General features: G+C 59.1%; 1 protein-coding gene and 1 long non-coding RNA gene across 2 annotated transcripts in view; one reads left to right on the forward strand and one right to left on the reverse strand.

Annotated features, from left to right (window-relative positions):
• Positions 1-11,695, forward strand: part of SRRM3 (serine/arginine repetitive matrix 3) — a 33,275-nt gene extending 21,580 nt beyond the window's left edge. The window contains exons 11-14 of the mRNA XM_079944237.1: positions 8,438-8,808; positions 9,332-9,556; positions 9,637-9,774; positions 11,363-11,695. Of these exons, the coding sequence (XP_079800363.1) occupies positions 8,438-8,808; positions 9,332-9,556; positions 9,637-9,774; positions 11,363-11,576 (948 nt within the window). The 3' untranslated portion in view covers positions 11,577-11,695. The remainder of the gene's footprint in view (positions 1-8,437; positions 8,809-9,331; positions 9,557-9,636; positions 9,775-11,362) is intronic.
• An 18-nt stretch (positions 11,696-11,713) lies between these two features.
• Positions 11,714-16,479, reverse strand: LOC307197825. The gene is made up of 3 exons (XR_013831514.1): positions 16,220-16,479; positions 15,603-15,657; positions 11,714-15,352 (listed from the first exon to the last, which is right to left on the reverse strand). It is a non-coding gene; the product is annotated as an uncharacterized lncRNA (long non-coding RNA).
• Positions 16,480-16,728: the final 249 nt, after the last annotated feature.

The following is a 16,728-nucleotide window of genomic DNA, read 5'->3' on the forward strand; positions in this document are numbered from 1 at the left end:
TTGGTCAGTTTCATTTTGATTTCTGGCTGTTTCCTTTCACTCCCTTTCTTTTCTCAAACACCCTTACTCTCAAGGCCTCAGGGAGGAAAGTCAAGGGCAGCTGACAAAAAGCTCTGAGTCTCAAGATCAATTTTTGTTTAACGACATTACCTGTCTTGAGACTGCCCCACCTGGACAGGGTGCCAGGCACCTGAGCTCCAAGGGACCTCGTTGGGCCACATGGGGAGGATCCCTCCCATATCCCTGGACCTGTCTTAGGAGTGGGAGAGGGCTCACAGAGGTAGCTGAGGGCGGCCCGGACAGGGACTGGTGCCACACGCCACAGAGATGATGCCCAATCTGGGCAAACCTAGAAGACATCGCCCCCGACCCCAACCCCATGGGCACAGAGCTGGAAGAGCACAGTACCCCAAACACCTTCTCGTGGGAACTTCACATCCTCTGAGAGGCACAGAAATGCAGGTTCTCTCGATCAGGGCCGTCCCGCAGGAGAGAGCAGCCAGGGAAGGCGGCCTAGCTTCCGGCCTCAGGGAGGAAGCCTCGGCAGCCATCTTGTCTCCCTCCCCAAAAATGGGACCAAATTGGGCATCGCCCTGGGAGTTTTCTAGAAGACAGCACTTTGTTACTCTTCTCACAAAACATGCTCCCCAAATCCTCTCCCTACCCTTTGGGCCCTGCGAGATCTGGGACTTCAGAACATCCCAGGCCTCTCACCCTCACCTGATCCCCTCTTGGCCTGCAGATCCTTTCTGAGAAGGAACATGAGACTTGTTCTCATTCCAGGGAGGTGAGATAGGGGCTGGGGTCACAGACTTGGCCATTAACCAAAAATGTCTTTGGGAAAAAGTACTGGAGGGTGGGGTGGTATTCTTGGACGCTACCATTAAAAAAAGAAAAAGAGAGAGAGAAACAAATGGGAAAAGAAAAAGCTCACCGTTTTTTAACCCCGTCTATGTTTTTGTTTGTTTTTTTTTAGCCTCCCATTTGAAACGTGGTAATATTGTGATTCCATTTCTTGTTTAGCCGGAAGGGAAGAGGGTGGGGAAGTTTATGTAACTTTTCCTGTTATTTTGTTTCTGTTTGTATTTCCCTTTTTTTTCTTTCTTTTCTTTTCTTTCTTTTTTCCCTTTTGTAACGTACAGAAATGCAAAGTATCTCTGTTTTTTGTTTTTTCTATTTTCTATGTTGTTCTAGAATTTTGCTTTTGTGCGTGTTACTGTGGGAACTTCTCCTCCTAATGCAGAGATGGTTTTTGAATCTCAAGTGAACATTAGTCATATACATGTCTCCCTGTATTTTTTTTTCCTTTGTAATCAGAATTTAAAAGGGAAGATAACTTTAAAAACACGGCTCCCACACCAAGAGCTCCTGCCAAATCTTCGGCAGCAGCCAGCCCTCTCCTCAACGCCGGGGCATGAGCTGGGACTGCTTCAGCTTTTAAACTAACAAAAGTGGTGCAGATGGTGCTTCTGTGTCTCAGTCTATAAGGAACCTTGGAGAGAAGCTGGGAGACCCAGGGAAGGGGAGAGACTTGTCCCAGGTCACCCAGGTTGCTTCCCAGAGCCCTGAGCTTCCTCAGTTCCATCTAGAATAAGATGGCTGCTCAGGCCCTTCCTGCCAGGCCTCAGATCCTTGGGAGGCCCCAGAGGAGGGAGCTGAAGGCACCTGATAGAGTTTAACTCAGGTGAGGGCTTCAAAGCCAGATATTCCCGGGCAAGAGAAAAAGTCCATCCTGGGCTTGAGACTGAGGCCAGCAGGGTGCTAGCTCCCAACACATCTCTTAGATGTCCCATCCCAGGCCAGGGCTGAGCCCCAAAGGGATTTCTGGGTTCTGCTGCTTACTGCTGTCTGTGGCTCAGAGAGGTCAAGTGACAAGCTCAAGGTCACACAGCTTTTTAGAGGTAGATCCCAAGATGTGGGAGAGTTGTCAATAGAAAACACACTCCAGGAGCCCTGAGCAAGGGGAGGAGGACGCGGGAGGTGGCTGCTGGTTGTCTCAGCTCCTAGGTTCCCCCTGAGGACCCCGCCAGATGTCAAGGGCACGCTCCCAACTCTCCTGGTTCTACGCAATTGCTGCCTCAGAGACCCAGGGAGCCCTGCGCCCTCACAGTTCACACACTACGTAGGGAAATAAATAGTGAGGCACAGAGAGGAAAGGGAGTGGCTCAAAGTCACACAACGTGGGACGGAAGAGTAAGATGACCTCACGGGACAAGTCCTTCCATCCGGTCTCACCTGCCTCCCCCCACCCCCAAGAACACAGACTGGTGCTAGCTTGGCCCTCCCAGCACATAGGCCAGAAAGGCTGTGCAGGGTTTGCACCTGCCTGGCTGCGCCTGCCCCTGGCATCTGAAGTGTTGAAGGAATCCTCGTTGTTTGGTGAGGATGGCGGAGGAGGTTCCCGAGCAAGGCCCCCGGGCTGTCTCTGGTGGCTGCCTTGGGCTCAAATCTCATCACTTAATGGGGAGCCTAGAATGACCCCAAGAAGAGGTGCCCGTGACTCTCCCTGACCTGCTTCATCCCAGCCTCCCTGCTCCCGACCCCCAGGAAAGAGCAGTGACCACGGCTGCGGTGGGGCAGTCAGGATAGGAAGGGGCATCTTGGCATTTCTTCCAGGATGAAGCCAGAAGACAGGAAGGATACATTTTGCTAAAATGATGCTGAAGCCGGGGTGGGGGGTGGGGCGGGGAGTTGACTTGAGGCTGAGCCAATCCTCCAAATTCGATCTGCGGTTGCCTTCCCTTTTAAATGCGTGATTCCCTTTCACCCCATCTGTCCAGTCTGATAGCCCTTGTTTAAACAGCTTTTCTCTCTTCTGTCTGGGTCCACCTTCCCCTCTGTCTTCCTGCCTCTCTCTTTGTTTCCTTCTGCCTCTGTTTCTTTGTTTCTCTGCTGTCTGTCTGTCTCTCTCCCCATGTCTCTCTGTCTCTTCCTGGCCATCTCTCTCCCCTGACTTGGGCCTCTCGCCCCCTGCTGCCAGCCCCTCCTTCACCCATGCTGTGGTTCTGTTTCCATCAGCTGCTTCCTGCATGCCCTCTGGAGGTTTTCTGTTGTTTGAAGGTTAAGGAAAGGTTGGCTCTTGGAGCCTGTGGGTTTAAAAAAAAAAAAAAAAAAGAAGCAAACAGAAATGGCTGGGCAGGAGCCCCCTCCCATTCCGGGGACTAGACCGAAAGCCGTATGGCTGCCCCGTGCTGATTCAGAGGGGGAGCGCAGCTTAGAGACACTGTCTTACCCCGATTCTGCATTCCCAATGCGGAGACCTTCTTTTCTTTTTTATTATTGCATTCCCGTCCCTGACCACTGAGAAGGTAGGTATCCCGGCTCCGCTGTGCGCCGCTCCCATCTCCAGATAAGCCCCGCCACTCTGCTTGGTTTGAATGTGATTTTCTTTCTCTCTCAATCTCTCAATCTCGCTCTGGTTGGTTTTCTCCCCCTCCCTTTTTCTTTCTTTATTTTAATGACTACTCATTTGTAACTTGCATTTTCTCCAAATGAGCTACAAAGCTGTGTTTCCTGGTTTGTCGTTTAGTTTTCTTGACTTTTCCTGACAACTTTTCTGGTTCATTCTTTCCCCCCTTTCCCACCTTCCCCTTCTCCCTCTTCTTCCTCTCCATCCCCGCCCCCATCCCCCAAGCCTCCCTCACGCCCTCTCTTTCTCATTTTGTTGTCCGAATGCATTTCTGTGTGGTTTAGCATTCCGAGTTTGTGTTCCCTTCCTGAGCTGTATGCTGCGGTGAAGCCAGTTTGATTTCTATTGTCTGGAGTAGCCGCTAAGCCCCTCACCCTCACGCCTGCCAGTCCCCTGGGCCACCTTGGGCAATAAGTGATGGTGAAAGGGCCTGTGCTGGGCCTCTTGGCCTCCAGATCTTGGAAGAAGTTCTGGCTGAGGTCAGGCCTGAGGAAAGAGCTCTGTCCCCCGCTCCAGGGCCTGCTGGGCTCCCACGGTCCTGCCCTGGTGGCAGGCGCAGCAGCTGGCACCAGGACTGAACCTCACCGCTCCATCTTTTGGGCGTAAGGGTAGTTGAACTTCAGGGGTGATGTGAGCTGGCCAGGAACAGGCACCGGATGTAGATGGCCTACTTAGCAAAGTCTCTGTGGGGGCAACTTGAGAGATGGAGGGGATGCTCAGCTCTCCCACCCCCCTGCCTGGACCACAACCCAACCCAGTCAGGGGCTCCCTCAGTCCCCCAGCATCCTTCCATCTTCCAAATGTGGGCTAAATGCGGTCCCTCAGTGCAGATGATCCGGAAGGGACAGTCAGTAGGGGCCAGGGGCCCTCAGGATGTTGATGGAGAACCAGGCCTGGATCCTGAGACTTGTGACCCCCAGCCCGGTGCTCATCCAGCCACACTGAGGGTATACATGAGGAGTAGGTCCTCAGGGGCCCCATCTCCCCGTCCTTGCCCTTTAAACTGTTCCCTGTCCCACCTGGGAGCCGCTGCAGAAGTTTGACACCCCAACCCTCGTGAGGCCTCGGTGGGCCTCCATCCTCAGCTTTGAAAAGAAAAAGGCTGGCTATTCATCCTCTCCTCCCCCCATGCTGGCCCCAGGGGCAGGTCCCAGGGAGCTCACCCACCAGAGCATCCCTCATCCCTGGGTGGTGCTGGAGGGCAGACAAGGACATCGTTCAGGGAGGGAGAAAGTGCCGCTGGTCTGACGGAGGAGACTCCGTCCCAGCCTGATGCGGGAGTGGAGGCCTTGTCTTCGAGGAGTACCTGATGTGACCAGGGCCCCCGAAATAGGATTTTCAGATGCTGAGTTAGAGGGGGTAGCCGTTCCAGATGCTCACTTGTTCTTGTCCTTAAGGACACCAGGACTGGGCAAGCACCCTGTCCCTTGCTACTCTTACCTTTCCCCTCGAAAATGTCTTACAGAAGCAAAAGATGTCAGGTAGCAGGTGGTACCAAGGAGCAGAGGGGCTCCTGGGAGCAGGGCTCAGGGGCAGGCGAGGTCCTTCATTCACGCACTCACTCATTCATTCATACATGCACACACTAGGCCAGCACATGCTGGCACTCCTCCGCACCAGGCCCCATCTTGGTGTCCATGCCAGGGGAGAAGCAGGCAGGCCTGGGTTCACAGCCCCCACCTGTCAGGCTGGAGGACTGATGAAGATCACTCAGAACGATGAGAGGGAAGAGCTGAACCGTGGATGGGGAGCTCCCGCTGGCCATGGTAGCCCCAGCCCTGGCACAGCCTGGCAGAATCCATACTAAGGGAAGGAACAAGGGTCTGTGGGATCATAGCGGAGAGCACCCGACTCAGGGTGAGGATCAGGAGAGGCTTCCTGGAGGTGGTGACCTCTTGCTAGGGTTGGGGGGCGATAGGCATTAGCCAGGGGAAAGAGGCAAGAGGGACAAGAGTCACAGAGAGCAGGCTTCTGGGGATGTTTGGAGGTCCCTGGCCGCCACAGTCCTGTCCGTCCATGAAGTTCCGTGGTGTCTGGACTCGGATCTCCCTCAATTCCTGGGAAGAATGAGACCCAAGCTGGGGAAGAGGCTCACCCTCTGGCAGGATCACGGCGACTCTTTCTCCAGGGCTTCTGGAGGCATGGGTGGATAAGGGTGAGATGGGCTCTAGAAGTCTCCCCAGGGAGGTGCTATCTGCCACCCTACCCAACATAGCCTTCCTCCCACCCTCCTCCATCCTGGCACTTGGGAGATACCCATGGGGCCCCAGGCCTTCCTGCCCTGCTCTGACCCTGTTCATCTGTAAGGGGACCATGAGTAAGAGTTGTCCTCTGAAAAGAACCTCTCAGCCCCTATACAGGCCCACCTAGCAGAGACCCAGCTATCCCCCACTTTACCAATGGGGAAACTGAGGTTCCCAGAGTTGGTCACTTCCTTAAGGTTTCACAGCAAACTCATATCAGAGCTAATCCCAGGGTGTTCCACTTTGCCAATTACTATCATCTGGGGCTCTAACAGCCATTTGGCTTGAAGGAGATGAGAGGGAAGTAGGGAAGAGCTTGGACTTCAAGACATGCTAGGCAGGAAGCATCCGGCTCAGCACAGGGCGTCTGGCCCGGGGGCTTGGGTCTCAGTGCCTAGGATCCTGGAGGTTTCTTTCTCATTTGCCTCCTCTGGAGGGAAAAGGATGTTGGATGACAGAACCTAGTTCTGGGGGCTTGGGCGCTGTGAGGCACTGGCCACCTGCTGGGGTGGAGGGGGTTATGTGTTAGGGAAGACAGGTGTCTCCTGGTCTACTGAGAATGGACTGCCATTTCAGAGGGGCCGTGGCGGAACAGCCCAGCGTCCGTCTCTCCTAGCAGAGGTGAGCTGGTGATCAGGAAGGTCAGAGTGCTCAAGGGACACCTTGGTACCCAGTGATATCCATTCTGCCTGCCTATGTCTGCCCCTGCCCTAAACAGAGGGCTCTCCCAGGTCTTCATGGCCCATTTGGCTCTGGACAGCTGCTCTCCCTGCTATGGCTGGTGTTCATTGGCTGCTGCGGCCACCAATCATGAGCTAGCTGTGCCCTGCCCCAGAAGGAGCTGACTTCTTCCTCTAGGGATTCAGGCTTAGCACAGAGAGGTCTTAACGCCACACCCCCACCCCCTCCAGGAAGCACCCAGGGCCATGCCAAGGAAGCCACGCCCCTTCCTGTCCCTGGCAGCAAGGTGCCCTGAGGCGTGGCAGCTGGTTTTGCTCTCTCCTCCAAAAGAGCTTGACCCAGACCCTGCCCCTTTCCTAAGACTCCCTGGTTTGGCCCTGTCCCTTGCGAGGGCATTTCTTCCTCAGCAGACCGCACTGAGGCCCTACTAGATGCCAAGTTCTGTGATAAAAACTGAGGTTAAAAAGCTGAACCCAACACCACATTGGCCCTGGAGGTGCTCCAAGTCAAGTTGGTGCTGGTGATTGGGGGCTGGGGAGGGATGGGACACAGACTTACAGACAGACAAGTGCAATCAACTGTTACTGGATGGAAGCCTAAGGACAGGAGGAAGGGTCAGTTCTGTGGAGGGTGGGGGATGGAGAGGGTGGTCAGGGAATCCTGGAATATTTGCTCTGGAAGGGACATCCCGAAGCAAAGCCTGACCGTCTCATTTTGTGGATGGGGAAACTAAGGCCCAGACTAGGGAAGTGACTTGGCCAGGGTCACTCAGTGAGATTGTGGCAGGCTCTCAGACCCCTGCTTCCCAGCCAGGGCCCTTTTGATGGTACCAGGTGCCCTTTCTGGTTTTCTGTAGCCCGATGCTTGTGTCCTGACTCCACTTTTGGAAAAACATTCGACATCTCTATCCAGTGGTCACCCAAGAGGTACCTGCTCAGGCCCGAGGAGCTGGGCGCTGCTAACCCTTCCTCCAGAGGCGGCACGGCCTCCTCTTGGCCTAGAATGGGGTGGTTGCGTTTTTCTCTCTCTCTCTCTATGTCTCTTGCATTTTTGTGAATCTAATGATGAACTTACGCTACCACGCTTTTCCCTTCTCTTACACACCTTACCTACTAAAGGAGGAAGTGCCCCTTTATTGGTAAGTGGACGTTAACCAAGAGGGACTTAAACAATCAGAACTTAAAAGAAAAAAAAAAAGAAAAAGAAAGAAAAAGAAAAGAGAGAAACAGAAAGACAGTCGGGTGCTACTGACAGCTCCACAGATCTCTGCAGGGCCGGAAAACAAAGAAAGAAAAAATGTTAACAGAAAAATGTCAGTTCCCCAGGAGTTCAGACATTGTTTTTGATTTCGGTATCTAATGACATTTGTGGATTTTGTTTTTTATTTCGTTTTTCCTCCCTTTCTTCGGTTCAGTTTTGAGTTCAGTTGTCCCGCCTCGCCCCCACCCCCATCTGTGTGCCGTGTGCCCCCTCCATCCCCTCACCCACCCCCCAAGCGCTGGGCGGCCTGGCCTGGTGGGCTGGCCCTGGCCCGGCCTCCCGGTGCCCGCCCTCTCTCTTCTCTCTGCCGGGATCCTCCGTCCCGTCGAGGGGGGGGCAAGGCCAGCCCCCGTGCCCGTCCTGGATTCCCCCTCCCTGACAGCCCACCCCCACCCCCACCGCTCCGTCCCTCTTGTGTTTTGCATGCCGAGAACCTTGCATGAGCTGCACTGTTGAGGCCAGAAGGTGGACACTCAGGAGAGGCAGAGGCAGGGCAGGCGCGGGGAACCGTGTGTGCGATGCTCCGGGACTGGCAGCCCCCGGCCTGGGCCCGGTGAAAGCCCCCTCTCCTTCTCTCCCCCCACCCCGCCCGCCCGCTCTCTCCCCCTCGGCCTCTTGCTCCTTCTCTGGATCTGTCCTCTCTCTCTGTCTCTCCTCCTTTCCTGTCTCCGCTCTGTCTCTCTGCTTCTCTAACCTCTCCCCGTCTCTTTCCTCTCGGCTCTGCCTCTGCCTCTCCCCCTCTGGATTCTCCGTCTCCTCTCTCTCTCCGTCTCTGCCCGCTTCTGTCGCCCTCTCCGTCCCCTCTCCACCCCCTACGTGCCCTCTCTGCCTCTCTCCCCGTCAGAAGCCCAGCTCGCCCTCGCCCAGGGCCCGCGACCAGGCGGAGGCCGGCGTAGCCACGCCGCCCGCGCGGGGGAAGGAGAGCCCGAGCCCGCGCTCGGCGCCGTCGTCGCAGGGCAGAGGAGGCCGCGCGGCCGGCGGGGCGGCCAGGCGGCGGCGGCGGCGGAGGCGGCGGCGGAGGCGGAGGCGGCGGCGCTCCCGGTCCTCGGCGTCCGCGCCCCGCCGCAGGGGCCGCCGGCGCTCCCGGCCCGCGCCGCCCCGGGGCTCGTCGCGCTCGCTCAGCAGGGCCCGCTCCAGCAGCGACTCGGGCGGCGACGCCCCCGGCCCCGGGCCCGAGCCCGGCTCCGAGCGAGGTCACGGCGGGCACGGGAAACGGTGAGCGGGCTCGGCCCCTGGGACCCGCACCGGGCTCCCCTCCCCGCCCCCTCGCCCCACCGAGCCCTCTCCCCTCCCCGGTCATACCCCCTCCCCGCGCACTGAGCGCCCCACCACTGACCCCTCTCCCCGCAGCGGACCTGTCCAGCCGCCCCCGCGCTAAGATCCAGATCCTCCTCGCACAACAGAGCACCCTCCTCCCGTACTCGCCCCCCACCCCCATGATCACTCTTTCTCGACAGCACGGAACAGCTTCTTCCTCACTGATTCCTCTCCCCCCACCAGAGCCCCCTTCTCTCCTCCGGGAACCTCTCCCCGACCGCCAACACAACACCGCTTCGTCCGCACTAACCCCATAGAACCCCTTCCTCTCCTGAGTCCTTTCCCCCCCAGGGCTTCCACTCACTCTCTCCCTAAGTGAGCCCCCTTCCCTGTCACCGGGCCCCCCTCCGCCCGCTCCTCCCCTGCCCGGGGCCCACTGTCTCCCAGCTGAGCCCCCCCTGTCGCCGTGCCCCTCCTCCAGGGCCAAGGAGCGGCCCCCGCGCGCCCGGCCCGCCAGCACCTCCCCGTCCCCGGGTGCGCACGGCAGGCACGGCGGCCCGGAGGGGAAGAGCTCGTCGCGCAGCCCGGGCCCGCACCCTCGCTCGTGGAGCTCCAGCCGCTCGCCCTCCAAATCCCGCTCGCGCTCCGCGGAGAAGAGGACCCGCAGCCCCAGCCGCTCGCCGTCGCCCAAGAAAACCGTGGGCCGGTAAGTGCGGGCCCAGGGGTGGCGGCGGGACCGGCCGGGGCTGCTGGGCCGCGTCGCTCATCTCGGGCCGGGCCCCGCAGGGACAAGGACGGCGAGGGCCGCGCGAGGCACGCCGAGGCCGAGGCCGCCCGCGCCCGGCGCCGCTCCCGCAGCTACTCGCCCATCCGCAAGCGGCGCCGGGACTCACCCAGCTTCATGGAGCCGCGGCGCATCACCAGGTACGGAGGGGCCGGGGCCGGGCCACGGGGACCTTGGGGGTCCTCGACCAACCGCACCTGGTGCGGGGAGGGGAGGGCGCCGAAAGAGAGAAGGTGAGGGTTGGGAGAGGGAAGAGGGCGCTCAGGCTAGGACTGAGGTGCTGGGGAGGGGTTGGGACCCGAGAGGCAGAGGTGCAGGCTCACTTGCAGGGAGGGAGGCCTCCAGAAAGGAAGCGTCCTGAGGGCCATGGAGGGGAGGGGCTCGGTTCTGGGGTCTGGGTACAGCAGCAGGCAAGCAGTTCAGCTCTGGAAGATTCCAGCCATCCCTCTTGGAGCCCCTCCCTCCTCCTTCCCTCCCCACATTCATCTGGCAATGATGTGTCCTTTTCTCCTTCATCTCAAGGTCCAGCCTGCTGAGTGGCCTGTGGCCAGCCTGGGGGCCGGGTGGACCCCCTCTCCACAGGCTGCAGGGGAGATGCCCATGTGAGCTGACTGGCTCTGTTCGGCTGTCTGTCTGCCTCTCCTTTTCTCACTAAGCTCTCTGCTCACTTCCCAGTCCCCTGGGGAATTTGGAGGAGGGGGCACCGGCAGTCTGGTCTCTGGGGCAGCTGTGAGGGGAACCGGTCCCTCCCACTTTGCCCACACAGTCTGCCGGGACTGGAGGGTCTGGGCCTGGGTCTCCAGGTGAGATGATGGTCTGCATTTGTGGAAATCACCCTGCAGCCCTAGATCCCCGACATGGGGTAGAGGGCCACAGGCAAAATTCTGAGCCCAGCTCTGCCCTGGCCTTGCTGGGCAGCCATGGGAGATCAGCGTGCCTCTCCGGGCCTCAGTTCTCACATCAGAGCTAGAGGCCAGGCTGCCAGGCTTGGGACACCCCCCCCGCCAGATACCCCCATAAGCAGGGGGTCCTAAGACAGCCTCCACACCTTCCACCTGGCACCCCCTTCAGCCCCTCCCAGGCTGCCTCCTCCTCCCACTAACAGACACCTGTTTTCTTCCTCAGAATTAACCCCACGCAATGGGGCACTGTCGCCCCCTTAACTCTGTTTTCTTTTCTCTGGGTCACAGTCTCCTGGCTTCAAACTAACTCTGGGCCAGCGGGAGGTAGCTGAGTAAGGAGTGGGGGCCGGCAGGCCTGGGCCAGGGCCTTGGGCATGGGCAGCAGTGGCCAGGGGGCTCCTTTGGTGCCCTCTGAGTGACCTGAGAACCAATATCCTCTGTCCTGTGGGGAACAAAGAAGCAGGAATGGGCCATATTCACAAACCCTCCCGTGCACAGAAGCCACTGCTTAGCTTGGCTTAAAAGTTGCATTTATTCAACAGATTTTTATTGAGCACCTACTCCGGTCAAGCAGAGACTTGGTCCCCTTTCCCTGCAGACAAGTGAGGAAAAACAAAGTGATCAACATGAAATTGGACCACTGCATGTCCAGTCTTGCTGGGGCAGGGGTGGAGGTGGGGAGAATTCCAAGGTCAAGGCTCAGGGGAAACTGAGGCAGGGAAGCCCTGGCCACTGCTGGGGAGGGGCTCAGGGCCTGAGTGAGGGCCCAGGACTGGCACAGATCAGGGCCTTGGCTGGCCTGTAATCAGCTCTTCCCTCCCGGCAGTGCCCGAAAGCGTCCCATCCCCTACTACCGGCCCAGCCCCTCGTCCTCCTCCAGCTGCCTGAGCAGCGACTACTCAAGCCGGAGCCCCAGCCCTGGCCACAGCCATGGAAGCTACAGCAGCCGCAGTCGGACCCGCAGCCGCACTCGCAGCCCTTCCAGGACCCCCAGTCCCAGCTACCACAGCCGGAGCAGCTCAGAGAGCGGGGGCTTCTGAGCCCAGCAGACCCAGTTTCGTGCCCCCTGGCACAGGGAGAGGCGAGGGGTCAGGACCCAGGAGCTGCAGGGGGCCTGCACCCCACTGCTACAAGGAGGTCCCGGGTCCAGGGAAGACCTTGAGGGCGGGGGCCCTGAAGACAAACAGGATCTGGATTCTGCTGCTTCTAGGGGGCCCCTGCCCTCACCTCCCGCTCGCCCACCACGGCCAGGGAACAAGAGCCGTTTCGAACACAGGGACCACCCTGCCCCGCTTCCTGCTTGAGGCCAGCTCGCCAGGCTGGGGACCTCAGCTCAGTGGACCCAGGGACACCTTTGACGGTGCCAGACCTGGGAGCCTCCCCTGCCACTCCATAGGACCCTCAGCTCCTCTCTACCCCTGGGCGGACACGGAGAGGGGACAGCAAGCGGAGCTAAGTTAGACAAGAAGAAGAATGGCCTGACCTTGGTGCACCACCATCCAGGCTGAGGAACCACTTCCTTCGAGCCGGCTGCAGGAGGACCCTGGCTGAGGGCTGGAGGCTGGCCCCAGAGCCTCCCCAGATGCCTCCCCTGGCCCAGGAGTGCCCAGACTGGGTGAGCCCCTAAGCCCCAGCCTGAGGGTCCAGGGAGCTCACCCTTGGTCGCACCTCTCCAGCCCAGGCTCTCCCCTCCAGCCCTCGCCCCGTGCCCTGGGCCGAGGCCACACCAGCCAGGCCTTCTGCATGACGAGAGGTGGGATATACAGACCACAGCTGCATCTGACCCTGAGATCAAAAGGGGTTCGGGTCAGGAGGTGGAAGGGAGAAGCGGTAGACGGAGGAGGAGCCTGTGAGGGGAAGAGCAATGCAGTCGGCTGACTGAGCGGCCTCGGGGAGCCCCGGTGTGCCCAGTGGCTGGGACCTGGGCCGGATGGCAGCAGGCCTAGGGTGACGTGCCCTTTGGGGCTGCCCAAGGGAGCAGGGAGCCAAAGGGAGCACTTCCTCCTCCTCTTCCAGAGAGGGGCGCTACACCCCTTCGAAGAAAGGGTAGAATCTAGACGGAGGGCCTTGGCCTGGGGCATGGACGGGGAAGCAGCGGCCCCCAGCCCTCTACTGCTGCTCCCAGCCCCCTCCTCCTGGGGCCCTCAGGGATCTCACGAAGTCTTCCTTGGCCCAACAGGGCAGATGCCCTGGGCTCCGGTGGGGGGAGGGGTCTGGGGTCTGGTCCGGGTTCCCCCTCTCTGTTTCCCCGTCCTTCTCCGCGGTGCGGATAAAAATTGGACTCTAATAAAACACTTGGTGCCCGGATGGCAGGTGGTGAGACCAGGCCTCTGTGGATTTGGGTACCTGGGGAGTGTGGGGAAGGCAGAGTGTCCTGGGGTCCTTGCCTCTGAGAAATGAGAGGGACTCAGACTCCAAGGGACCAGGACCCAGCACGTCCACCTCGTGTCTCCACGCGTGAGTCTGTGGAGCCTGCAGCTTGGTGGGGAGAAAAACAGGGACCCAGAAAGGCCTTCTCCCTAGCCGGGAGGCCCTGTGGGCTTTGAATACCCCCATTCCACCCGACGCCCAGACACCCGGCCTTGCTTCAGCAGTGAACAGGGGATAGGACGGGCCCACGTGCAGGACCCTCCATCGCGGTGGAGTGTTCAGAACCGCTGGAACACAGCGCAGAGCAACGCCGGCTGTGAATCCAGGCTCCACGCGGGACTGTGAGGAAGCTGAAAGGGGATGCTGTCCTAAGAGTGCCCGGCACAGGGCCTGCCATAGAGCGAGTCATAAGTGGCCACTTAAAACAAAACACCATGTGTCCAGCCCCGGATGGGTGCTGGGATGGGGATTGGAAAGGGAGAGCTTGGCGTGGTTTTTACTTTTTAATAGCTATTCACACTGTATTTCTTCCTTTCTTTTTTTTTTTTTTGCGGTATGCGGGCCTCTCACTGTTGTGGCCTCTCCCGTTGCGGAGCACAGACTCCGGACGCGCAGGCTCAGCAGCCATGGCTCACGGGCCCAGCCGCTCCGCGGCACGTGGGATCTTCCCGGACCGGGGCACGAACCCATGTCCCCTGCATGGACAGGCGGACTCTCAACCACTGCGCCATCAGGGAAGCCCTGGATTTCTTTCTTTTATAGAGACCTAAACAAATGCACACACTCTCCTCTTCCTCCTCTCCTCATCTTCCTTCTCCTTTTCTTTTAGTGGTAGATGTTAACCTTGCTTTGAATCAGCTGCTCTTTGGGAATCTGATGGAAGTTGGGAACCCTTTCCTCGAAATAATGTGCACACGCCCACCATCTGCAGGCAACTTCAGACCTCACAGGCACTCTGCAATCCTTTAGGGCTCCACAGGTCAAGAACCCTGACCCACCTCTACTGAGAGGGCAGTGGACGTGGCCACGGCTCTGGGCTGTGCGTGCCACGACACAGGAGATGTCCTTGGTCTGTTCTGGGCTGCAGAGCGGGGGTGCCGTGCTCTGAAGGCTAGGGCTGTGTCAGCACATGACCTCTCTCTACTTTCTATTCCCTCAGACCGGAAGGGGCACCTGAGGAGGCCTTTGGCCAGTGGCTCTGTTTCTGATCTGAGGAAGCTGGTCAAAGAAGTGTCAGTGATCTCTTTAATGCTTTACACAGGTTCAGCAAAACTAGGCCTCAGGCTGGGAGTTCCCTGGCGGTCCAGTGGTTAAGACTTCACGCTTCCGATGCAGGTGGCACGGGTTCGATCCCTGGTTGGGGAACTAAGATCCTGCATGCCATGTGGCACGGCCAAAAAAAAAAAAAAACCAGCTGGGTAGGGGTTGGGGCTCCAGGGAAAGCAGGCTTGGCCCTGCTCTGGAGACGCCGCCTTTTGGAGGGGATGGGGGCATGAAACACACCCCAAGGTGGGCATGGAAGTCCAGCCTGTCTCACACAAGCCCAAAGCTGCCCCTTCCCCTTCCCCCCTTCCAGTCCCTCACTGCCCAGCTGGACCGCCTTCCTCATCTGCACCCCACAGCCAGGCTGCAACCAGGTGACCAGGCAGTGCCACTTCCTTTTCTGCCCCACCCCCGCTCCTGGCCTCTAACCACGACCCCTCCTAGGCCCACCTCCTCACCAGCTGGCCTGCCTGGGTCTGGCCCGCTCCAGTCCATCCCACCATATCCACAATTCAAATCTGACCATTCCCTCCCTCTTTCCATACATGCTTACTCAACACCTACTATATGCCATGCCCAGTTCCTGGCTCTGAGGACACAGTATTGAATTAAGGAAACAGAACTCCCCACCATAAGGATCCCGTGACCATGTCCACCAGCTCGTAGCACTTGGAAGGCCTTCCGAACGGCGAACGGCTCCACCTGGAATTGCCATCCTCTCCCGCCGCCACCCTCCAACCTCCGCTCCCATCACTGTCCTTGACTCCAGCGGACCCTCCTCCCTGGGCCCCCCTCGCCCCCAAGGCATGCCCTCTCCACCTCCACAGGTTCCTGAGAGCTCGTGGTTCCAGGCCCAGCTCAGCTGCCCCCTACTTCTAGGCGCCTTCCCGATCCCCAGCTGCGGTGGCCACTCCCGCCTCTGGATTTCTCCAGCCCTAGGTCTGTTCCTGCCTTTAGGGTATCGAGCTCTTGATCCAGTTATTTGTTGGCGGGTCTCTCTCTCCCTAAATCTGTGAGCTTCTGGAGCCCGGGCCATGCCTTCTTATCTCTGCATTCCCCGAACAGGCACCCTTGAGATGTTTGTTGAATGAGTGAAGGAGTGAACGAGGCAACTATGGCGTGAGGGGTTCCAGCAACCGTGGGGGAGGGTGGAGACCAAAGGCATGGTGGCAGCAGGAAGACCCTAGAGGGCGACAGAGAGAGAGGAAAAAAAACTGCTGGCTGGCGGCGCGCCAGAAGGGATACAAAACAGGCCTGGACAGAGAGGAGAGCTCCCCGGGGGAGGATCCGTGGCAGCCTGGAAGCCCGAAAGCTCTTGTCTTCAGCACCTCCCTGGCTACTTGGTGCCCGTTCCGCTGAGAAGGACAGGGAGGGTACCAGGCCCCTGTCCCTCCCGCAGACGGAGGGTTCAGACTGAACTCTTCTGCTCTTACCTTGGGAAAAGGGAAAAACACTGGAAGGCAGGCAGGAAAACAGGAAATTCCAATTCTATGTCGGGTAACAAGAGGGGGAGACGGGGGCAGGGGTGGGGGAACCTTAGCAAGATGTGGCATTTGGGGTGTAGGACGTCCTCTCCTCACCTCTCTCTCTGCACTTGGGGCCTCGGGGGCCCCTCCATCCTTCCCCTCCCTGCACACACAGCAGCCAGGAGGCTGGACAAGGCTTGCCTGGGTCCTGGCAAATTCGCCCCCTTTTCTTAATCTGTTTCCTACAGCCCCAGACCCAGGGTAGCAAGTCACAAATGCACATGCCCAATTTGGGCGTCCCAGCTGACTACCCCCCTCCCCTGCCCCTCTGAGGTGCTCTTCAAGCCCCCTGGCCTACTCCCCCAACCCTCCCACCTCCGCCTCTCTCAGCCGAGGGCATATTCAGCAAACCGGCCTTATCACCAGGCGCCTACCCTTCCTTTGCCAAGCCCCCCTCCACCTGAGAAAGGCTCTCGGGACACCCAGCACAGGAGGGTGCTCCAGCCACAGGGCCTCCCGCCTCCACGGCCACCGCAGGGGTTGCCCCATCCCCACACCCTCCCTCATCCTCTGCGTCCACTCACCGTATACACATCCCTGGGTGGGATGGGGGGTCGTGGGGGATGGGGGAGAGTAGAGAGTGGAGGAGAAACTGTTGATTCGCCAGCGCTGGAAGGAGCCTTCGAGAACATCCAGTCCGATGGTCTCATCGTACAGATGAAGAAAATGAGTCATGGAGGCCGGCTGTTAGCCAAGGTCACAGAGTTAGAGACGTAGGCGTCCCCAGACTCCCAAGCTGGACAGATTCTTTCTACTGGACAGCAGGGTGGGAGGGGTAGGAGGATGGATCCCCAGCCCTCCCGCCCGGCCCCTCCTTGGCACCCCTCCAGCAGTGATGGAGGCAAGGTGACCCCAAGGCCCGCCAGAAGCCGAACGCCTAGGAGATGGGTTTTGGGAAATGGACTCCCGGAGGGGCAGTGTCTAGACACTTCCAGAAAGACCCAGAGCCCCCCCGCCCCCATGCGCCCTCGTTACGGCTGCCCACATTCTTAGTTCCCAGCAGGCCCAGCGGCTGGCGCTTCATCAGCTGTCG

This window comes from Stenella coeruleoalba, assembly GCF_951394435.1.
Source record: "Stenella coeruleoalba genome assembly, chromosome: 15".
In the NCBI taxonomy this organism is placed as follows: Eukaryota; Metazoa; Chordata; class Mammalia; order Artiodactyla; family Delphinidae; genus Stenella; species Stenella coeruleoalba.